At 50.4% G+C, this 23,555-nt stretch overlaps 1 protein-coding gene across 3 annotated transcripts in view; it reads left to right on the top strand.

Annotated features, from left to right (window-relative positions):
• HTT (huntingtin) overlaps positions 1-23,555 on the top strand; it is a 127,693-nt gene that overhangs the window by 26,983 nt on the left and 77,155 nt on the right. For 2 of the 3 annotated variants that reach the window (XM_055589237.1, XM_055589235.1), the window contains exons 4-13: positions 2,271-2,330; positions 2,719-2,798; positions 4,637-4,775; positions 8,751-8,892; positions 9,544-9,722; positions 13,223-13,427; positions 14,561-14,608; positions 17,796-17,876; positions 19,580-19,941; positions 22,778-22,901. In XM_055589237.1, the coding sequence (XP_055445212.1) occupies positions 2,271-2,330; positions 2,719-2,798; positions 4,637-4,775; positions 8,751-8,892; positions 9,544-9,722; positions 13,223-13,427; positions 14,561-14,608; positions 17,796-17,876; positions 19,580-19,941; positions 22,778-22,901 (1,420 nt within the window). The remainder of the gene's footprint in view (positions 1-2,270; positions 2,331-2,718; positions 2,799-4,636; positions 4,776-8,750; positions 8,893-9,543; positions 9,723-13,222; positions 13,428-14,560; positions 14,609-17,795; positions 17,877-19,579; positions 19,942-22,777; positions 22,902-23,555) is intronic. The other variant, XM_055589236.1, reaches the window with a different exon arrangement.

The following is a 23,555-nucleotide window of genomic DNA, read 5'->3' as shown; positions in this document are numbered from 1 at the left end:
TGCCTTGGGAAACTGCCCTTGTTTTCCTCATTCCACCCTTCTCCTCGTTTGTCCCCCAGCCACCCTGGGGGTCCGCTGACAGCATGCTCCTGCCTGCAGATGACGCAGTCTCAGACGGGGAGCATGTTTGTATGGAAATGGCTGAACGCATGGTGTAAGCTCTGAGTTCTGGGAGATGTTGGCAGCTCATCACTGCAGTCTAGAGGCGGAGGTGATTTCTGTCTGGGGAGGCAGAGGAGGCTCCCTGGAGGTGGTGGCACTTAGGTGAATGAGAAGATTTAGGACCTTCTCTTGTTCTGGCTTGCTGTGCGGGATGCGCAGTCTTGGTTTCCCCAACCAGGGATCGAACCCGTGCCCCACTTGAACCCGTGCCCCGCTGCAGTGGGAGCAAGGAGTGCTCTGGGGACGTCCCATAGGACCTTCTTTACCCTTGGGATGGAACCCACGCCCCACTGCAGTGGGAGCAAGACGTGCTCTAGGGACGTCCCATAGGACCTTCTTTACCCTTGCAGGCTCACAGAGGAGGGGGACTCTGCTAGAGAATGGGAGATGTTGAGGATCAGTTCAAGGGGTTTGCACTTTATTTGGTAGAGAATGAAGAAAGGGAAGAGCTCTCAAAGATTTGTAACCGGGTAGTTCAAGTAGCCTGGTGGTGCCTTGTAGCCTGGTGGTGCCTTGGACAGGAGAGAGGCTGTGTGCCCAGAATCCGGGAGGGAGGCTAAGTGTCCAGGGAAGAGAGGGGACCCCTGAACCAATAGGAGGTGCGGGGGTGCGAGTGAGGAGCAGGGGCCGGCTGTCACGGGCTGGCCCTGGCGGCTTGTGTCCCCGGTGTGGGGGTGGGATGGGAGCAGGGGGGTCGGGGGCGCATGAGCACCGCCGGTGGCTGAGCTCCTGTTCACTGCTGTTCCACAGCTTTGGAGTGTACTTTTCTCTTGTAATAAAATACATTTGACATTAGCTTATGAAGCATTTATAAAGTGAAACAAAACTCGGATATGCCTTCTAGTTTTACTGGCCAAGCAGTGTTTTACTATATACTTGTCCGTTTTGATGTGCTTGTTTAGGGGATGGTAGTCCAAACTGAAAGAGTAGCATTAGAATTTTAAAATATCCGAGGCGTTATTCAGAACCTCCCAGAATGTGACCCTGTTTTGATTTTCAAGCTCGCTGAGTCTCTGTGAGCTTTGCAAAGACCAGTTGGTCTACAGATGTCACATGCTTATATCATAGGAAAGGCAGAGGGCTTTTTGTGGAAGCTTGGGTACGTCTCCCCTAGCTTCTTCCGGCTTTGTTACGTCTTCTTCGCTTCTTGTGGCCAGGCCATTGGCACTGCCATTTCGGAGGAGCAGGCTCTCAGGGCTGAGAGTGGGGCACAGAGGCCTTTCCGTCTTGGGAGCCATCTCCAGCATGGACTCTGTGTCCCTACTGGTGGTTGCCATCAGCCGTTATTGCTGGGTTGAGGTTGCCCGTGTGGCTGTTTTTGGTTTGACTGTAATCGAGCAACAGGGGCAGGGCTCTGAGGAGCTTGTGGCTCTAGCAGATTTGTGTGTCGCTGGGGCCCTGAGGTGGGGAGCACCCGTGCATCATGGGAGGACCAGATCTTTGGGAAGGATGCAGCTTCTGCGTGGAGAGGAGTGTCCCCATGCCAGAATCAGGGCTCTGACCTTGGGTATCCGCCTCCTGCCCCGCTGGCTCTGCAGACTCCAGGGCATTGCTCATGTTGGATCATCATTAAAAATGATGATTATCAAAATGAATCCGCCACAGGTATACATGTGTTCCCCATCCTGATATTTGGCAAAACTAATACAATTATGTAAAGTTTTAAAATAAAATAAAATTAAAAAAAATGATTAAAGAATGTGCTTTAATTGAACATAAGAGCTTTAGAGTGAATTTGAACTATCTGCCATTTACTTTTGATATTATGTAGTATTCGATTGTAATGAACATTCTTTTCCTTCCCTTTTAAATATTATAGTGAATGACCTGTGTCTAGTTGGTAGCTGCCTGCATACACATACTTCTTTCTTAATGAACAAGTCTTCAATTTAGTTGCTATTATATTCTCCTTTGTGTCAAAATTGAACTTTTAGTTGCCCTTTAGATTTCTTTAGAGCTGCTCTGTTGCTGCGTTCAGTCGCTCAGTCGTGTGCGACTCTGCGGCCCCGTGGACTGCAGCACGCCTGCTCCCCTGCCCTTCACCGCCACTCTCAGAACTGCTGGTAGAATGTGCCTTCCGTGAGCAGATCTCTTGTGTTTTCTTGTAGGCTTTGATGGATTCTAATCTTCCGAGGTTGCAGCTAGAACTCTATAAGGAAATTAAAAAGGTGGGTTTTTGTTTTTCATTATTGAAGAAAGTCTGTTGATCCCCTGTATTGAGCAGTGTATGAAATTTTCTTTTATTTGAGAAGTAAAAATGTTAGAAGGAAACAAATGCTGTTTGGTAAAGTAGACTCTGTTGTTTTACTTTTCCTCAGGAAGTTGCTCCTCATTCTTTATTAGATGAGATGGGACTTAAAATGGTAGTTTTAAGAAAAAAATCTTTATAATTTCATCCCGTTAAACCTTAAAATGTCAAAAGCAGGTGCAGACTTGAATGGCCTTTTCTCTAGAGATGGGAGCGAGCAGTGAGAGGCGCTTTTGTGTGTTTGAGGTCCTGTTGACGCCTGTGGTCTGCGGCTCCTCCGCGTAACTCTCCGCTCTTCACTCCCTCAGAACGGCGCCCCTCGGAGCCTGCGCGCTGCCCTCTGGAGGTTTGCCGAGCTGGCTCACCTGGTCCGGCCTCAGAAATGCAGGTGAAGTGGACGCTCTGGGTCATCGCTGTTACTGCTGTTCTGGTCGGGGGCCAGCTCCCGTGGCCTCTTCCCGTCTCGGCTCAAAAGCCGTTTCTCTGGAGGTCTTCCCCGACCCCGCTGTCTGAAGCCGTCCACCTCCTCCGGTCCCGCTGCAGTGCATGTCCGCTTCCTTTTCCTCACAGCAGCCGTGGCTCTGAAATGCTCTCGCACATTGGTTCGTTTTCTGCCCACCCTCCCCTGAGGGACACAGGAGCCGAGTTCCAGCACAGCGGGGCGTCCCTGTCGGGCCCTGCCATGGCCCAGCCCCGCTGACGGGGTCTGCCCGGGGCTTGCCGAGGAGATGCTTGTCGGCGGGTGCAGAGTGCACGCCTCCTCACTGCTGCTCACCGTGGCGACTACAGAAAACTGTCTTTGTCTATCACATGGGTTAGAAGTACACATTGTGAAGAAAGTTTTGACTGATTGAAACAGTTGTATCTTTTTCTTTAATTCATTAGTTTATTTTAATTGGAGGATAATTTCCTTACAATGTTGCAGTGGTTTTTGCCATATGTCGACATGAATCACCCACGGGTGAGCGTGTCCCCCCATCCTGAACCCCCCTCCCATCTCCCTCCCCACCCATCCCCTGGGTTGTCCCAGAGCACCGGCTTTGAGCGCCCTGCTTCACGCACCGAGTTTGCACTGGTCACATGTTTCACGTGTGGTAATGTACATGTTTCAGCTATACACGATTCTCGCAGATCATCCCACCCTTGCCTTCTCCCATGTAGTCCAAAAGTCTGTTCTTTACATCTGTGTCTCTCCTTCTTAATGGATTGAAAACCAAAGGAAGGACCACCATTTTAACTCCTTTCTCGCCTCTGTGACCAGCAAGATGTGCTGACGTCCATGGATACCTTGGCTCTGTCCCTGCGGGACTGGTGGCGTGGCAGAAACCCTCTCCTTTGACACCAATGATCTGTCCCACGGGGTCAGAGTGTGATACGAATCTCACATGAGTGTGGACATACAGTCACCACGGGAATCTCTCCATGTAACCTCGCTCCTTTACTGTCCGTAGTTTGGAAACTTCTTATTAATATATGTCTGAAGCAACGCATCCCAGGTTTTCCACATAGACGCCAAAGTGACCTTAAAATGATTGGGTCATGCCATTCCCTTACTTGAACTTGCCACTTATTTCCCACAGCTGTTCAGATAAGTCCAGACTCCATACGAGGCCCAGGGAGACCTGGCCCCAGAGCCCCCGTCCCCGCAGACACTGTTGACTCACTGACCCCTTTGGCTTCTCTGGAAAGTCGAGCGTGTGTTCTTGTGATGTCTGGCATGCTCTTCCCTTGGGCCACCTCTTTCTCGGAGGGCCCGTCTCCCTCCCTGTGCAGTGCCAGGGGTGCGGCTGCTTGCTGCCTGTCTCTGCCTCTAGAGGGTGCCCTGCCTGCGCCCAGCGTGCCTGTCCTGGGACTGCTCCTCTCCAGGCCCGCACTGCCCTCTGCTCTCTTGGGGCTGGGGCTTCTCACCAAGGCCTTATTCAGTGGGAATGCTTAGAAAAAAAATTGTGCAGTCCTCTCTATTTAAGAAAGCTCCATTCTCATTTCTTAGTGCTTTCTTTCTGTTATTTTCTAATTTAAAATCTGTTTTAATAGCTATAATAATTTACTGCAGAGAATTTTTAAAAACAAGCTATTAATTCATCTGCACTGAGTCTTCCCGCTGAGGTTTGTTTATTTTCTAGGAAGGACTCTGGCATATAAAAACTAACAGGTACTGAGCTGACCGCTCGTGTTTCTTATTAAGGTAGACTTGGAAGAATAACAGGTGTTCCTCTCCTACTGCAGGCCGTACTTGGTGAACCTGTTGCCTTGCCTGACGCGCACAAGCAAGAGACCCGAGGAGTCTGTTCAGGAGACATTGGCGGCAGCGATCCCTAAAATTATGGCTTCTTTTGGCAACTTTGCGAACGACAATGAGATTAAGGTATGAGCGTTGCCTCAAGTCACAAGCGTCTGAATGAGTCTTAGTGGGAATCGCCCTTTTGTACAGACAGGCATTTGAGAGTGCTTCATAATTTGGATTATAAATCTTTGAATTCTTGAAGGCACACAAAGGGCCTCTTTCCCCTTCTGCCTTCTTACTGTGGGGTGAAAAGTTGAGCAGTGAGACAGTTTATAGAAGCAAATTCAAAAGGCATTTTGCCAGAGCAGACTGGTTTTGGTGTCCAGGCTTGACTGCGTAGCCTGATTGAAGCCAGCGGCGGTCCCTGAACTGCAGGCGGAGCCGGCACCCGGACGGCGTCCTCTGGGTGTGAGTGCCGGCGGCCGGGGCGCCACTCAGCCTCCTGTTTGTTTGCGCCCCTGCCGGCAGTCTTCAGCCCCTCTCTCGGGTCCTGTTCAGAGTGTCCGGGCACACGCCCTGAGGGTTGCCAAGAGTCCTGGCCGCCTTCTCTTAGTGGGCCAGTCCTGTGCCAGAGTTTCTCTGGGTATTTCCCTCTACATTTCTAAATAACATGCTTACCTTTCAGGTTTTGGGGGTTTTATGTATATATTTTACAGTGGAGAAGATGTGTTTAGCTCTAACCCTTCTCCCATCTTCTCACCACAGTGATGTAAATGTTGGGTGTGCACGTCACTATGCCTGAGTAGCGGTCACAGCTGGTCCTGTGCTGTGCTGTGCTTGTGCTTATGTTTCTTTGTATAGCGTTTCGGTATTTCTGGAGTCAGCAGTTGCCTCTTTTTCGTGTGCTTATTACTCTCTGGCGCTCCCCACCTTGTCACACCTTCTGCTGGCGCTGTGAGCGTGTCTCTGCACTTGTGCGCACGAAGGCTGGTTGACCGGACCTAGTTCCTCCCCTGGCCGTCGTGGGTCCTCCAGCCGCCGCTGCAGCAGCCTGGTAGGCCTCCTTGGGCCTGTCTTACAGCGTCTTGGCCCCCCAGTAGAAGCCTGCTTGCCAGCTGCCAGGTGCCCATCTCTCTAGGCTTACTGCTAGAGAGGGGCTGTGTGGACAGTCTCACTGGTCAGAAGGCAGACTTTTCCTCAGTTCCTCTCTTTTCTCTGTGCTGGCGTCCGTCCTCCGCTCTGGCGGCCTCTCCGGGATCCCGCCTCTGCAGGAGATGGGGAGCAGTGCCCACGTCCCGGGAGCAGCCCGGCGCGCAGCTGTCTGTCCCCACGCCCAGGCCATGCTCACAGGTCTCTGGCGCCCCCACACCCGAGCTCTCCGTAGCGCTCCGTGGCTGGGCTTGCTTTGGGCAGTGGCTTTCGGTCCTTCTCCCCAGCTCCTAAACAGGCTCGTGTAGGAGCGCCTTTCTGGGGACCGCTCACTCAGTTTCCTCTTGTTTGCCGTCCAGCTTCCGCATTTGCGAATGCCTCTCGTCTGCCATTGTCCCCGTCCTGTTCTTTTTACCCTTGTGAGTTCATGCATGTGACACCTTGTGCCCAGGTTCCTGTGGGTTGTCTGGGCAGTAGAGGTCCATGGGTCTGACCCAGCAGGTTTGATCAGAAGCTTCCTGACAGGAGCCCTGTTGTGTTAGGTGTGGAGACTCTCGAGCTTTTCTTTGGCTGATGTGGAATGAAGACACAGCACGTGGGCGACACATGCCTCCTCAGCTAGGGGCCACAAAGCGAGCCTGTGCTTGCGGCCGCCGCCCAGGTCTGCACGTGCAACGTTAGTGGCACCCAGGGGCCTCTCCCAGCCTCTCCCTGTCTGCGTTCCCTCCTTCCTCTCCAGGGCTGGTCACACTGACCTGGCGTCTAATGCCAGGAGGTCTGTCTTTAAGTTGTAGCTGTGGAGAACCTTACAGTATGTAAGTATGTAAGTCACAGCGTGTGAGCCGTAGCCGTGGAGGACCTTGTGGCATGTACTCTCAGTCTGGTCTCTTCTGCGCAGCACTAAACTTGTGAGAGTCTTGCCTGTCACCGTGTGTCACTAGATCTTGCGGTTTTGGAGCTGCGAGCGTTCCCTTGGGTGAGTGTGACGCAGTCGGCCCTTTTACTGCTTTGGACCCTGGGCCGGGGGTCGCCTGAAGTGCTGGTGTCCCGAATGCTGCCGCGCCGTGCTCGTGCGGGTCTCCTGGAGCATGGGCTGTGACACCTGGAACCGCAGCTGTCGGGTGTGGGTGTGGATGTTTTCACTTGGGCAGACACCACAGAGCTGTGCCAAGTGCTGTGCAGTGCACAGCTCGTCATCGGTGGCGCGGGTGATCCGGCAGCTCCCTGTCCCACCGGACCGGAACGGTCGTGCTTTTCAGTGACATCGTCTGCCGAGTACACTCTGCTGCCGAATTCGGTTGAATTTCTGTTTCCATTCCCTGAAGTGCTCTTGACTCCAAAGTAGAATGGTTTTTGTGTCTCCTTCCTTTTGAAGTGCTCTAAATACATGTCCTACCTGTGTTTAGAAGAGTGGAACTGTCTTACCCTACCACCTAGTACGCTTCCTCCTCCTCATGAGAAGACCTTTAAGGACGGTGCGGGGACCTCCCACCAGCTAGCTGCCTTTACAAGGCTTTCTCAGGACAGTGGCATTTGGACCCAAGAACGCCCCCTGGAGCTTGCAGATTCATTTTTATTATTATTCCAAACTTGAGGTTCAACGTGGGCTGACTCATCATAGTAATGTTTAGTTTTCATTCTGGTTAGAAGTTTGCACTAGTCAGAATGAGTCTTGACTTACTGTTTCCAAGATGATGTATGTGTGTGATCTCACTGAAAGGAGTTCTTTAAGATGCTCTCTGTTTGGAGCTAAGAGTGTGTCAGAAATAAGTTGAGTGGTTTCTCTCCAGGTGTTGTCTCTGAGGAGAAACTGTTGGCCATGGTCTCCTGGGGGTGTCGTGTGCCTGGGGGTCTGGTCCTCCCCTCTCTGGTTCCAGAGCTCTGCTCTGTGAATTCACAGAGTGTCAGTGATCCCTGAGAGCCAGTTAGTGTTAGCCACACTGTTAGGAGAAGCTCGTTTACAAGTCAGATGCTGCTTTGCTAAGTTGTGCTCGTTTGCTGACAGGCAGACCTTCCCCGGTGGCGTCTGCGTATCTCTGACTGCTCAGCCGCACTCTGCACGCACCCAGCAGTAACAGGGCCAGGTCACTGCTCAGAGTGATGGGGATAGATGTTCTTAAGTAGCATGGTCACCAAGCTCATGTAGCTGCATAGTCACCCCCTTTCATTCTTTGGATATTTTTGTGAAGACTTAAATGGCCATCGCTAGAAGTATAGCACTGTGTCCTTTGGACGCACGGTAACAACGTCTTCTTCTCTGATTTCTTAGGAAGATAACTGTGAGTGTGTGGTCTCAGTTCAGCCATATTGCACGTTTCCAGACCTGAGAGTGTCTCTTAGTGGCTTTAGCAGCAAGTTGGCAAGCTGTCATTTAGGCATTCTCCTCCTGGACTTCATTATTTGTTGATTTTTTTTTTAATTGCATTTATTTTACACAGCACTACTCACTCACCCTGGGCTTCCCACATGGCTCAGTGGTACAGAATCTGCCTGCAACGCAGGAGACATGAGTTTGATCCCTGGATCGGGAAGATCCCCTGGAGAGGGAAATGGCAACCCACTCCAGTGTTCTTGTCTGCAGAATCCCATAGACAGAGGAGCCTGGCGGGCTATAGTCCATGGGGTTGCAAAGAGTCGGACACAGCTCAGCAACTAAACAACAGTAAAAACTCACTGACCCTGGCCGCATGCCTTGCGGGGACGTGTTTTGTAGAAATGAAGGCTTTCGCTCTCATGTAGGGACGTAGATGCTAAGCAGGGCCCTCCTTGCAGTTCATAAAGAAGTGAAGAGTCTGCACACACATATAGCTCTGAGGTATCCCACACTTGAAGGGCTTCCATTTGGCTCTGGAAAAGTCTCAAGTGGTTAATGCTTTGCGAGAATTTGGAGGAGGTCATGCTTCTCTGAAATATGTACTGAGTTTCCCCGAGCCTCATCTTCCGCCCACTTGGGTTTGGCTTCCACAGGTTCTGTTGAAGGCTTTCATCGCGAACCTGAAGTCCAGCTCCCCAACCGTGCGGCGGACAGCAGCGGGCTCGGTGGTCAGCATCTGCCAGCACTCCAGGAGGACGCAGTACTTTTACAGCTGGCTGCTCAGCGTGCTCCTAGGTGAGGCCCAGCCGGCCAGCGCCTCGCCCCGGGGTGTGGGGGCCCCTTGGCAGCTTCCCGAGATAGGCCTTTGAAATTCTTTTACGGTCAGGCAGCCCCTCCTCAGCTTCCTGACGGGGTCCTTCAGCCTGGCTGATGGGGAAGTGTGCAGGCGCGCCCGCGGGGGTGGCCTGAGGCCTGGGGAAGCCTCTCCCTGCCCTCCTCCCCGGGGCAACAGCGTGGATGCGCCGGCCCAACGAGAGCCTGCGGGGCGGGGCGGGAGCCTTCCTGGGACTGGCCTTCCAGGCCGCACGGCCTCTGTGCAGGCCCTGGGTGCAGGGAGCCCGAGCCGCAGGCCGTCTGGACGGCTGTAGGCCTGCTGACCGGGCCTCCCGCCCGGGGGCGGCAGTGGGAATCCGTCCCGGCAGGTGGCGCGGGCAGCACCTGGGCAGCGGATGCAAGAGAGCTGCCTGGTTTCCCCTCGCTGTGCGGGGCCTTGCTGAGGGGCCACGTGTCTCCCCCAGCGGCGCCCCTGGGTCTCTGCTCGCGGCCGTGTGTTTCTCTGTAGTGATGCTTGTGCCGTCTGTGTCCCCCCAGCCTCAGGGTGCCGCTTGGGTCTCTTCCTGTTAGCAGCGGGTCCGCTGTGACGCAGTCTCGCTGCTGCCTTTGTAGGTTTGCTGGTCCCCGTGGAGGGGGAGCACCCCACCCTCCTGATTCTCGGCGTCCTGCTCGCGCTGAGGTACTTGGTGCCCCTGCTGCAGCAGCAGGTCAAGGACACGAGCCTGAAAGGCAGCTTTGGGGTGACGCGGAAAGAGATGGAGGTCTCTCCCTCGACGGAGCAGCTCGTCCAGGTAGGCAGCCCCCGAGCTTCACTCCAGTGCCTGTGCAGACAGACCAGTGTTCAGAAACTCGGCTCCTTTGGAAGAGAAGCAGCGGAACGGAGAACAGAGAGTTAGGAGTGTGCACTCTGGAGCTGGAGCTGCTGGCTCAGACCCTAGGTCATGACTCCAGGTCCTCGACCTTTGTGTGGTGGACAGCGGAGTAAAACGAAGGTGTTCTTACAAGCTTTCCAAGAGGATTCCATAAGCCCCTTGGGAACGAATCCCAGCCTCGGTGTCACTTCATCCGCAGGTGTCTCACGTGGGGCCCTGTGGGTGAGGACTCTGTGTTTCTAATTTTAAGGACAATGCCTTTGTCACACCTGAGGAAAAGAACATTTGCTCAGCATCAGATACCTATGCATCCCTGTCACTTTGTTCTTCTGCTCTTTGGAACCAGCATCCAAATGAGATTGGCTGTTAAGGATGTCCGTCTCTTTGATCTCTTGGTCCCCTTCATTGCCTAGTTTCTCTTAGAGTTCATTTTTTGAAGAATCGGATCATCAGTGCTGTGGAACTCCTGGCAATCTTGTTTTTATTACTTGACTCTCCACTGTGTGAGTTAACAGTCCTCTTTGCTGTCTGTATTTCCTGTAAACCAGTAACTGGAGTGAGAGGCTTGTCAGAGTCAGTGCATGTTTTATAACATGCATAATATCTGAGTTCAGTACTACCTAGACAGTATTTTAAAACAAATATTATTGGGGCTGCATACTCAGAATTTTTTTCTGATTTTTTTTTTTTTAAAGAGGCTTCTTGGTCAAACGTTTGGAGACCATTGGCCTCGTAGGGGAGGCAGGCAGGCCTTCACTAAACAGCACGGCGGGAGGGATGGTGTTCTGTGGCATGCGTGGTGCGGGGGCCGTGGACAGGCCGTTAATAGCTGATGATGCTTTGGGGAGAGTAGGCTTTGGCCAGGGACAGAAAGTTGGGAGAAGAGAGCTTTGCGGACTGTGGCCTTCGCCAGGGCCACGGAGTGAGAGACTGAGTGTGTGGGCAAGGGCGAGCTGGCGAGCAGAGGTGTCCAGGCTTTCCCAGGTCAGCTGGGGTGCTGGGGGAAGATGCCGTGAGAGGTGTGCGGAAAGCTGTGCTGAAGTAGGAGAACAGCAGTCCTGGGAGGCTGAGGAAAGGGCTGGGGAGGCGCTGTTTCATTAATTTCAGACTTCCTTAATAGTTACATTTCTTCAACGCGATTAAACGCTATGGCACCTTGTCACATTAGCAAGCTAGGTGAGATTCTCTCTCAAACATATCTAATCTGTATTCTTTTGACTTATGGCCATTTTGAATTAAATTAATTTGATTAAGAACTTCAACTCAACTACTGTAGTTTGGCTAGGTATATTTAAATAGAATTTGAAGTAATCCTGGGCCTGGCTAAATTGTTAAGCAAGTGGGCAAAACACAGATATTTCTAGATATGCAAGAATTCATTTTGCTTTTAATGTACACTTTTTTTCTTTTTGTGTATGCTTTAAAAAAAAATTATTTGAAGATGCATTCTAGCAAAATGAGAAACAGTTGCAAAAATCCCGAAGCCCTGAAACCTGGGAAACACAGCTAACCACGAATGTGGTGGAAGCAGTTCTGAGATTACCGTGTGCAGTGGGCTGTTCAGATTCTTCATAGAGACGGGAGGTCCAAGGAGCTCCCTGCGGCCATTGTCATGACTAAGAGCTGGAACAAGGGAAGGTGCATGTGTGTGTGTGTGAGGAGGAAAACCAGGAAGGTACAGCAAAGAAAACTGTTACCAGTTTTGGAGCAAATTGTTGACTGATTTTAAGCAAGTATGAGACTATAATAATAGAGAATCCACTTAACTGTTATCCTTGGGACATTCTCTTTCAAGTGATACAGGACTAGTGATAGTGAACCAGTTCTTTCTTCTTGGGTCCGGTCACATGAATAGGCTTTGCAGTGAATGATGTTCAGTTGCTCAGTCGTGTCTGACTCTTTGCGACCCCATGGACTCCAGCACGCCAGGCTTCCCTGTCCTTCACAGTCTCCTGGAGTTTGCTCACTCATGTCTATTGAATCGGTGATGCCATCCAACCATCTCGTCCTCTGTCATCCCCTTATCCTCCTGCCTTCAGTCTTTCTCAGCATCAGGGTCTTTTCTAATGAGTCAGCTCTTTGCATCAGGTGGCCAAAGTATTAGAGCTTCAGCTTCAGCATCAGTCCTTCCAATAAATATTCAGGCTGATTTCCTTGAGGATGGACTGGTTTGCTTTCTCCCATGTCCAAGGGACTCTCAAGAGTCTTCTCCAACACCACAGTTCACAAGCATCAATTCTTCATGAATGAGGTTAATGTGCGCATTTTGAGGTACATACTGGTTTTTTAATTCAGTATTTAGACTCAACATCTAGGCAAAGCACATGTGATTTAAGAAGTTATATCTTAGTGTATAAATGCAGCCCTTAATAACATGAGAGCACTGACTGTGCTTCAGAATTTGGGAGGAGGCAGATGAGGTCAGGGAGCATAGGGTATGCGTTTCCTCCATCCATGGACTAAGAAGTCAGGAGAGTCTTTGCTCAGAGCAGACAGGTCAGAAATCACAGCTTAAGCTTGTGAGCTGATTAGGGGTCACGGGCCAACTCCCAGCTCATAGCAGGAGAGCAACCACAGACAGTATATGCTCGGCTGTGTTCTAGGAAAACTGTGTGCAGAACAGCTGGTGGCCAGGTTTGCCCGTGGACTGGGGGGTCACAGACCTGTGACCTAGAGCTGGGAGGTGCCCATCAGAAGAAGCAGAGACATCAAATGAGTCAAAGACTTACCTTATACACTGCTATACTGTCGTTATAAAAAAATACATATTCTATGATATCACAGGTAGTGCTGCCCAACTTAGCAAATAAAAATAGAGGGCACCAGTTACTTAAATTTCAGGTAAATCACCGGTAACCTTGTTGTGTAAGTAGGCTGGAAATCGCACAGCTCACAGTTACACTTTGAAATTATTTATCTGAAATTTGCATTTAACTGGGCACTCTGTGTATTATCTGGCACCTCTAATGAAGAAGAAAGGGATAAGCCCATCATGCTTATGTACTGTGGCACAGTGTCACGTGTGGTGTGATGCCTTAAAAGCTTTGGAAACCCTTGCTCAGTGCACTGTGGCCAGTGCTGCTTGCTTGGTTTGTGTGTCTGAGGAGCTGTGTGCACGGTGTGTTTGGGACTTGATTCTCCTTTCCTGGTCCCAGTGTAGGGAGATGGAGCTCTCCATTACCATGCTTCTCCTCTTGTGGAAGTGCTCTGCTTATTTTTAAGGAATTAATATAACCGTGAAAAAAGTCCCGGAACTTTAGAAAACCATGGAAGCGAATCATTACACTGGTAGAAGAGATAGAGAAGTGTTGAGGGGGAGAAGGCACACATTTTCACAACAGAAGACAAAAGCAAAAAGCCTGGAGGCGGGGACATTGTCAGGGCCATGGCTGGCAGTAACGCGGCGCTCCTGTCTCTAGGTGTACGCGTTGACCTTGCACTACACGCAGCACCAGGACCACAACGTCGTGACTGGGGCCCTGGAGCTGCTGCAGCAGCTCCTCCGAACCCCGCCGCCAGGGCTCCTGCGCGCGCTGACCACGGCGGGCGGCGTCCAGCAGCTCGCGGCCTCCAAGGATGAGCCCGGGGGCCGCAGTCGGAGCGGGAGCATCGTGGAGCTGATAGGTAGGGTGTTTGGACGGCCACTCTGGAGTCCACTCTGCCGTGACTCTGCCCCCCTCCTGAAACTCACGCCGGTGCTGGTGAGCCACGGGCGGCTCACGACACAGGTGTCATCCTTACTCCTGCACACGGGGACTGGGGGGTGCAGGTGGGTGAGGTGAGGCCAACACGGATGCCTGGCCTCCTGACCCGGACTCGGCTGCCTCCACGTGGCAGTTCACCTGTCAGAGAGGGACGGCACTGGCGCTGTTTGCCCGTGACAGATCCTGGGGTCTTCCTGGGGCCCTCGAGGCCTTTGCTGCCCTCTGGGCTCTGCTCTGTGGTCCCGCCTGGTTCTAGGCAGCCCTCTGTCCCTCCTCCTCCGGCCCTTTCTCCCCCTCTTTGCTCTTTTTCCCTGTGCTTTTGGGCACTATGTGGCCCTGACCCCACCACATGCTGCTGCTGCAGATCCCCCTGCTTGGCTTGGACTGGTCCCCAGGGAGCTAGAAGTCAGGGGTCCCTGAGTGGCAGCCTCTGGACCGAGTCTGGCGCAGTGGAGGCTTCTGGGCCTCTGCGGACTGGCCACACCAGGCCTGGCGCATGGGGTCTGCTCAGTGCAGCGCGGGCGAGGTGGCCTTCACCGTCAGTACTGACCAGGGAGGGCTGCGATGTCTGCCCGTGGCCTCGTGTGGTCACAGCGTCTGCCTGAGCCCCACGGAGAATCTGTCACTGTGCCTGTCCACTGGGCTTTGTCCTGAGCTGTCCTTTCCCTGTGGGTGCATGCCTGACAAATGATTGCTGTCCAGTGATCTAATTTCTAATGACTGTGTCTAATGGAAATGTCTATTTGATTATGGGTTGACCAAATAATCTGGGTTTTCTAATGTTTTTAGTTCGGCTTTCTAGATGCACTTGGAGCTCTGTTGGCATTCTAGGTCATATCTTTGGAACTATATTTTTGAGTGCTAATGTAATCTTCAAGTTATTGAAATTAAAGTTATGCAGTTTTTATGTTACAGGATGGTGGTTAAGCACCACCTGTAGAAATAACGTTTATGTATTTTCTAAAGTTGAATCCAGCTTGAAGATTTTCTGATTGTTTCTGGATCTCAGCCGCTTGTACTGTACTCTCACCTGTCATTTTCTGTGACTTACAGCTGGAGGGGGTTCTTCATGCAGCCCTGTCCTTTCAAGAAAACAAAAAGGTGATTATTTCAGAAATGATTGTTGTTTTGAATCTTCCTGCTTTTTCAGTATTTCTCTGATGCAGTTGGCTATGCCTGTGCCTCTTCTCAGCATGGTGATTGTGTGTATAAATGCAGCTGAAATCTGATAACCAGGCCCGAATAGTCCTGTTGGGTGGCTTCAGAAAGTTACTTGTGGATCAGAATTGGTTATCGTAAATTTCTCTCTCTTTTTTGGGGGGTGGGGGGGCTCACCATGTGACTTCTGGGACCAGGGGTTGATCCCAAGCCTGGCAGTGAGAATACTGAGTGCTCAGCACTGGACCTCCAGGGAATTCCCAGTCATAAATTTCTCACACTTTAGGTGAGGTGTCAGCAAACATTTTCTATGAAGGGCCAGGTGTGGCCCTTAGAGTCCTCTTTTTGCAGGGCTTCAGCTCTGTCCTGCAGAGAAGGCAATGGCACCCCACTCCAGTACTCTTGCCTGGAAAACCCCATGGATGGAGGAGCCTGGTGGGCTGCAGTCCATGGGGTCGCTAAGAGTCTGACACGACTGAGCGACTTCACTTTCACTTTTCACACTCATGCATTGGAGGAGGAAATGGCAACCCACTCCAGTGTTCTTGCCTGGAGAATCCCAGGGACGGTGGGGCCTGGTGGGCTGCCGTCTGTGGGGTCGCACAGAGTCGGACACGACTGAAGCGACTTAGCAGCAGCAGCTCTGTCTTGTGGCAGGAAGGTAGGCACAGATGATGCGAAGCTAACGGGCACAGCTGCCTTCCAGCACAGCTTTATTTGGTTGCCAACTCCTGCTCCTGGGGGTGTTCTGTTTGCAAAGGCAGCTCATCATCCCAAAGAAACTTGTTTGGTATTAGTCAGGGATAATGTTTGGTTAATTATCTGGGCCTGGTTGTCATTTTTCAGCCATATTTACCTTTGTACTTACCCAAGTTTTCTGATATAATTATTTTTATTTAATCAAAGGTCTTCTGATATGGTCTGAAAGTTTTGGTACACGTCATTGCTTACAGCACCAATCATTCTCTTCCTCTGCTCTCGATTTCCATAGGGAACTACTGCTGTTTTCTATTTTGAAATTCTAAAAGACTTCTTTTTTTTAAATTGACATAAAAAGCTAATTTTTTACATGTAGCATGCTCGTCTGTTTCGTGTCTTGAGTTGAGTGTTTAATTGAGGCAGCCTAATGCCTAATATTATTTGTAGTGTTGAGTGGGATCTTAATAGGAATAATATTCTAATCCTGGCTGGATTAGGTAAACGTTTCCTAGAATACTTGGAAATAACAATATTTGGGTCATCATATGGAGAAGGAAATGGCACTCTACTCCAGTATTCTTGCCTGGAGAATCCCCATGGACAGAGGAGCCTGGTGTGCTACGGCCCATGGAGTCGCATGGAGTCAGACACGATTGAAGCGGCTTTGCACGCATGTGTGCACAGATCATCATGGTGTGGGATCCTTTCAAGTTTGAGATTTTGGGGAAAACCCTGAGATTTCTTGAACCTGAAAGGCTTCTGTCAGAAGCTCATGTTTCTCTCCTTGGACTGGGAGGAGACTTCAGGCGTGTGACCAGATTTCCCTAGCACTTGCCTTGTTGCTTGGTCTCTTTCTGATGATGAGGGTTGCGCTGTTTTCTGAGGGCTGGGCTGAGGGCTTTGTGCTCGGCCCTTTATCTCTGAGTGCTTTGGGGTTGTGCTGTTTTCTGAGGGCTGGGCTGAGGGCTTTGTGCTCGGCCCTTTATCTCTGAGTGTTTGTTTCTGAGTGTTTGTCTCTGAGTGCTTGCTGTCCTGTGCAGCTGCAGTGATCATACTTTGCTGTCGTAGCTGCAACATCCTTCTTTTCAGGCGAAATACACCAGCATGGAAGAGAGAGACAGAGCTGTTGGGTGTCAGATAAGGGTGAGGGTGGGGGTGTGGCCTGGCCTTGCCCCTTGTGGGGAGAACTCCTTGGAACAGACTTGCAGACTGCTGTTTGCAAGGACGGAGGCTGCTTCCGTTAACTCTGAATTCACAGGTTGGAGTGTTATGTGCTTTCTCAAGGTAAACCACTTGTTCTGTAATGAAGGGCTGTGTTGTTTCGTAGGTAAGCCAAGTTGCTGTGTTAGTTTCATCTAGATCTTGAGTTTCCTTTGCTTTTTCCTGGATGGGAGGAGGGCTTTAAAGTCACATCAGTGTAGATTTATGGAAGTATCACACCTGTGACTTAATCTTTGAAGAGGAGTGAAGTTAGAAATTGGAACTTGCCAGTAATTATTTTGATAGTGTCATTTAATGACATTTATATGTAAAGTAACCATAAGGATTTAATGATCCCACTTAAATCATGTGAAGACTGTTGTTTTCTTTTTTCCGTATTATAATTTGGAAACCATTAACTGTAAAATGTATTTTTAGAATTTAGCTAAAGATGAAATACTATTCTATCCTCCCAGATCATACAGTACTTGAGTACTGGTTATCAGCAATAGAAATCCATGAGGTTAAAAGATAATAAAAGTGACTTCTTGTTGGAGATATGACGTGAATATCCTGGCGGCTAATAGAATGGGTTCTAGCCATAACTTGACATTTTTAAGGTTAAATGGTGCTGCTGCTGCTGCTCCTAAGTCGCTTCAGTCGTGTCTGACTCTGTGCGACCCCACACACGGCAGCCCACCAGGCTCCCCTGTCCCTGGGATTCTCCAGGCAAGAACACTGGAGTGGGTTGCCATTTCCTTCTCCAATGCATGAAAGTGAAGAGGGAAAGTGAAGTCTCTCAGTCATATCCAACTCTTCGCGACCCCATGGACTGCAGCCTACCAGGCTCCTCCGTCCACGGGATTTTCCAGGCAAGAGTACTGGAGTGGGGTGCCATTGCCTTCTCCGAAGGTTAAATAGTAACATAAATTATTTAACACTGACAATAGTCTTAAGTCAGTTAATATTAATAATTAAAATACTTTGTGGTACAGATTAAGAATCATTGCTTTTAACTGTTTTTCATACAGGTTCATTGATTTTAATAATACTCTAAACAGGATGTGTCTGCACTTCGTACTAGCGCTGTGGAGAAGTCAGGAAGCGTGGATGTGATGAGAGGCTGATGGCAGGGTTAAGTGTGCCGGTGCGTTTCCTCTTGGAGCACACCGCTGTCTGCTCTTCAGAGCGCTTCCTTCAGCAAGCGCTGACTTGCTGTGTCCTTCCCTAGGGAAAGTGCTCTTCGGAGAAGCGACGCCCTTGGAAGACGACTCGGAGCCCAGGTCGGAGGGCAGCAGCCCCGCCTTCTCAGGTAGTGGTGTGCCCCTTGCTCCTCTCCGCTGAGCCCTGCCCCGCAGTGGGCCGTGCTCCTCGGAGGTGGCCGTGAAGCCCGCTTGAGGCCCCTTTCATAGTGTTCACTTTGAAGTACAACCTGTGTGTTTTCTTGGATCAAATATTTGCTGTTTTCCTATATAGGATATTTTCCTATATCAAATACATGCTGTTTTCAAGCTGTTTTCAAATTAGGTTTATGCTCCCTGGGTGTAAGTCTTGTTGAGAAGGGGGTGGTGGGTGTCTCATGAACTGCATGGGTGTGAGGAGGAAAACGGGATTAAGGATGGTCCGAGGATCTGAGCCAGTGCCAGCAGGCTCAGCCAGAGTCCACGATCAGGGAGCTTCACAGGCGAGTTCTCCCAAACGTCAGACAAGGGTCGACCCCCGTCCTTCTCAAAGTGTTCCCAAAAACTGCAGAGGAAGGAACACTTCCAAACTCATTCTGTGAAGCCACCATCCCCCTGAAACTGAAACCAGACAAAGCTACGGTAACAACAGAACTACAGGCCAGTGTCGCTGGTGAACATGGAGGCAGTCAAGTAGGGTTATCCTGGGGGCAGGGCTTTTTCCCTGTCCACAAATCAGTCAGTGTGACAGACCGCAGCAACAGATGGAAAAGATGAAAACCATTTGAGAGGGGTTTGGTCTGTATAACCCTAGCCAAATGAATATTTTTAGATAACTGAAAATAAGGCTGAAATACAGGGAAAGAAAGTCTGAATACTTTTCAGTGGTGATTATTTATTTACTGGTTTATTCTACAAAATAGAACCCCATGGACAGAGGAGCCTGCCAGGCCAGGCTCCTCTGTCCGTGGGGATTCTCTAGACAAGAATACTGGAGTGGGTTGCCATGCCCTCCTCCCGGGAAATCTTCCCAAGCCAGGGATTAAACCCAGGTCTTCCACATTGCAGGCTGATTCTTTACCATCTGAGGCACTAGGGAAGCTCAAGAATACTGGAATGGGTAGACTTTTTAAATTACAAAAATAAACTTAAAACATTAAACAAAAATTACAGCTATCCATGTGCCCAAGTGCTCACTGACCCCCTGGCCTCCAGGAGTGACATAGCTCACAGCTTGGTGTGGGTTCTTATGTAGGGTGATGTTTTTTAAATGGGAGTTAAAGACTAGGGAAATGTGAACTTAATGCTCCAGGGGAGTGGGACTGGCTGAGGAGTCTTGAATGGGATCTGGGAAGATGGAAAGCCCACCTTCCGGAGCGCCGCTTACTCCGGGCTCCAAGCTCTTGTGAGCACCCCGCCTGTACCCCAACCTGGCTGCCAGGGAATCACCAGAGTCTCCATGCTGCTCCGTACTCAGGACGGAGCAGCAGCTTGAGAGCTGGAGGTGGTTTGACAAATGTTGCTTGTCAAACTTGAGAGTTGGCGGTGAAATGCCACTCGGGAATATTTATAGCATTTAAAAATATCTACTTGTGTTCCTTATTTTATCAATATAGTGATAGAGGAAAAGATAAGTAATCCAGTTAAAATGTTTGAAGGATGCACTGTTTGTCTTGCTTTTGAAATTGACTAGTGCATATTTTCACTGTATTTAAGGAAGTTTTGCAGTTAAAACAGGTGCTGACAGTGAATATGGGGGTATTCTGCAAATATTTGGTTCCCCGTTGTCTGCTCTTGCTGACCCTTTGAAGAGTGAATGTTCCTCTGTCTGCAGCCTCAGTCAAGGGTGAGGTTGGAGGCGAGCTGGCTGCCTCTTCTGGGGTCTCCACCCCTGGCTCTGCCAGCTCAGCGGCCGACTCTGTGGGTCACGACATCATCACCGAGCAGCCCCGGTCGCAGCACACGCTTCAGACGGACGCGGTGGATCTGGCCGCCTGTGACTTGACAAGCGCCGCCACCGATGGGGACGAGGAGGACATCCTGAGCCACAGCTCCAGCCAGATGAGCGCCGTCCCTTCTGACCCCGCCATGGACCTGAACGACGGGACCCAGGCCTCCTCGCCCATCAGCGACAGCTCCCAGACCACCACCGAGGGGCCCGATTCAGCCGTGACCCCTTCCGACAGTTCTGAAATTGTAAGTGGTCAGAGGGGGAGACCCGGTTTCTGCAGAGGGGCCTTCCCTGGGGCCCCAGACCAGGATCCTCCTGGCTGTTTATTCCATCCATCTGGCCTGTGAATAGCGTGTAGAGGTCTCCAGCTCGGATCCTAAATCGGCAGTGCAGCCCATCAAAGGCCTTCCCTGAAGGAGGCGGCCAGGTGTCCTTTGTGCTAGACATAGAGTCAAAAGTTAGGCCACTTGATGAGTGCGATTAAGTGCATTTGAAATGTTTACCTTTTTGGGCACAGGGTAAGTCATTATTGTGAAGATCCTTAATGAACCTATTATTAACAGATCTGCAGTCTTAATGCAATATGATTAATAACAGTAATACTGTGCATTGTTTTAACACTTTCTGACTCTTCAAGAACCTTGACTACATAGTCCATCTTATAGAACGTGTCTCTAAGCACCTCTCGTCTCTGAGTTAGTGGACACGAAGCCCTCCGGAGTGGTCTGAAGTTTGGTACAGGCATAAACTGAGCTTTACAGCCCAATTTTATTTAAACAATTTCTGCTGGCAATTGTTTTGCTACTACTGAATGTGTTCTGTTTATTAAGATTTTTTTCTTAAACTGGAGTAAATGCAGAAGCTTTGAGAAACACATGACGAAGCACTGGCAGCTGTCCGCTTGTCACGTGGACGTGGTTTCTGACAGCCCAGTGGGTTTCCACTGGCTCAGTTGGAGGAGTGGGCTCACTACTGGGGTTTTTAGCTAGAAGACCCAGAAGGCCTGGCAGAAGATAGGGTAACTGGATTGTGGGAAATAATTCCGATAACTGGGATGTGGGAAATGATTTGAAGTCAGGAAAGGGTGACGAGTACTGACCAGTAGGCAGGGAGAAGGGGAGACTGGGAAAGTGCTGTGCCCAGTAGCGCATTAAGTGAGCGGAGGAAGTTTCTGTCGTCGGTTTATTGTACCAACTTACATCTTGCCTTTTTTTTTTCTTTTTAATTTTTATTTATTTATTGGCTGTGCTGGGCCTTCGTTGCTGCACAGGCTTTTCTCTAGTCGTGGCGAGCAGAGATGCTCTCTTGTTTCGGAGCTCAGGCTCAGTAGTTGTGACTCTCAGGATTCACGTTCCTCAGCACGTAAGATCTTCCCCGATCAGGGATGGAACCCATGTCTCTGGCAGTGGCAGGTGGAGTCTTTACCCCCGAGCCACCAGGGAAGCCTGTCTTGCCTTCTTATAGGTGATGCTTTCTGGACGGGTTCTCTAGCCATTGGACAGAACGGCCACAGGAAGTCGTGCGAGCGTCCCGTCTCGAGCTCCTGCAGCAGCCGTGTGCTGTGGGGCCGGGCTCTGGCCTGCAGGGAGCTAAACGTCTCCCCTTGGCATGTCGCACCCCTGCAGAGTCCTTTCTGCTTTATGAGGTGCTCCTGTGTCTTTCATTCAGTCCGAGTTGTTTGCTGAACACACGCGCTGAGCACTTGTTATGTTCCAGGGATTGCTCTACACACGGGGGGTGAAGCAGGGGGTGCAGTGCACAGAAGTGTTCTCATGGAGCTGGCGTTTCAGAGCGCGAGCCCTCGGACTCTTTCCGTCGAGGGCCAGAGAGAACCTCCTTGGCTCCGTGAGCCGTTGGGCTGGTGTTGCACACTCATCTCTGCTGTTGCACACTCATCTCTGCTGTTGAAGCGCCGGAGCAGCCACAAACAGTATGTGAAAGAATGAGCGTGGCTGTGTTCCAGTAAAACTTTATTTACAAAAACTGGTGATGGCCAGGTTTCCCTTCCTCTGTACTAGAGTGTGTGCGTGTCTGGATAGGACAGATCATAAGCCAGTCATCAGCAGGTAAATAAACACACGTTCAGGTGGCAGTAAGTGCCACAGAGAAAAAGGAGCCAGCTCTAGGGGCCGGGATTCCCTCACGAGACCGTCCAGTATGGTGGTTTGGGGCATGGCCTGTGGGGAGCCCAGCCCCGTGAGAGCTCTGGCTCAGCTGCTCAGGACCTGGGCAGCCTCCACAGCTGTGGCCCTTGCTGCCCCTGTTTCCTTACCCACAGAATGAAGCTGGAGATGGTGCTTAACGCTGTGAGGCTTGTGGGGATAAGGGACGTATACGTGGAGGTGCTTTCACGCCGGCCAGCAGTGTACTGGGATTTTCAGAAAATGTTGTTTATTACGGTAGAACTTCTCATCTTAGCCTGTGTGGGGTGTTTGCTTTTTTAAGTCATCTGGAGAGTGGAGGTAGTTTGTTTCTTTCTTGTTTTTGCTCATGTATTAATAGCTCAGTTTTGTTTTTTTAACTTTATAATGATACAGAATTTATTTCAGTAATAATCCACTAACATACAGAGGGTCTCTCACTCAGTTTTTCAGGTAAATTACAGGGGATTTCAAGTGGAGAGAAATTTGGCAGTCTGAAATCAGCACCCGTGTGTGTGGCTAGATATATGAAATGCTGTGCCCCACACTTAGTTGGGTCAGTCCTAGCAGTTCAGGGGGTAACCTGTTGTTAGACTTTTGTTTAAAAGACTTTTCCTCATTTTTCACTTGCTTGTGAACACAGAGGTTTTTGCTTGGATTTTTGTCGTTTTGTAATCAAAAAAGAGAAACGTCCAGATTGGGATGTCTTTGGCATTTTTAGAATCACAAAAGCTTTCCATAGCATGGTAACGTGCGATCAGTAAGCTCTTGGTACTGTTCACGCCTGTACCCATGTGCCTTTGAGGAAATGACCTTCCTGTCGGTGTGTAAGATGTGGTCCGTGTTGCTTACGGGGCTTTACCTTTGCCTTTCCACCTTGGAGGGCTTGCCGCTTGGCGGTGGCAGTTCAGAACCCTCACAGCCCCTCTTGCACGTCCAGGTGTTGGATGGCGCCGACAGCCAGTATCCAGGGATGCAGGTGGGGCAGACGCAGGACGAGGACGAGGACGCTACCGCCGTTCTTCCTGACGAAGACGCGGAGGCTTTCAGAAACTCTTCCATCGGTACGTTGACTTCAGGAGGTGTACGTAAGTCCCCAACACACAACTGAGCTCCATTCCGAGATTTTGTTCCTAAGTCCAGCAAAGCGAGCCCAGGTATCCAGCTAACACGATGGGCCATATAAGGACTGTACTGTAATAGGTTTATAATACTTTTCATACTTTTCCCTGGACTTGAAATTAAGACTCAGTGGACATGAGTTTGAGCAAGCTCCAGGAGATGGTGAAGGACAGGGAAGCCGGGCGTGCTGCAGTCAGTGGGCTGCAGAGAATCAGACACAGCTGAGCGACTGAGGCACAGCAGCCACCGTGTACAGGACTGTGCTCTGTCGAGCACACTTGTAGAGGGTGCACGCATGTGGCGGTGCACCCCGCACACAAACTCACTTTTGTGATTGGAATGTGAACACATGTTCACATCTTGAAAAGTTTGTGACCTGAAAGCTCACGTGGAGGGGCCTTACTGTACTACCAAGCGGCCTTGTTTTCAACCCTGACCTCTCACGTCTTAGGTTCCAAGAAGTCTTCTGGCGTCTGTTTCCTGAGTTGTAAATAGCAAATGAGGAAAATCAGCTGAGACATTGTCATCCGTTCTTGATGACAAGTCCTGTGCTTTCATACTGACTTTGTGTTGATACGTGTACTTGTGTTTTAATT

This window comes from Bubalus kerabau, chromosome 7 (assembly GCF_029407905.1).
Source record: "Bubalus kerabau isolate K-KA32 ecotype Philippines breed swamp buffalo chromosome 7, PCC_UOA_SB_1v2, whole genome shotgun sequence".
Lineage (NCBI taxonomy): Eukaryota > Metazoa > Chordata > Mammalia > Artiodactyla > Bovidae > Bubalus > Bubalus kerabau.
This window is presented reverse-complemented; position numbering and strand designations above follow the sequence as displayed.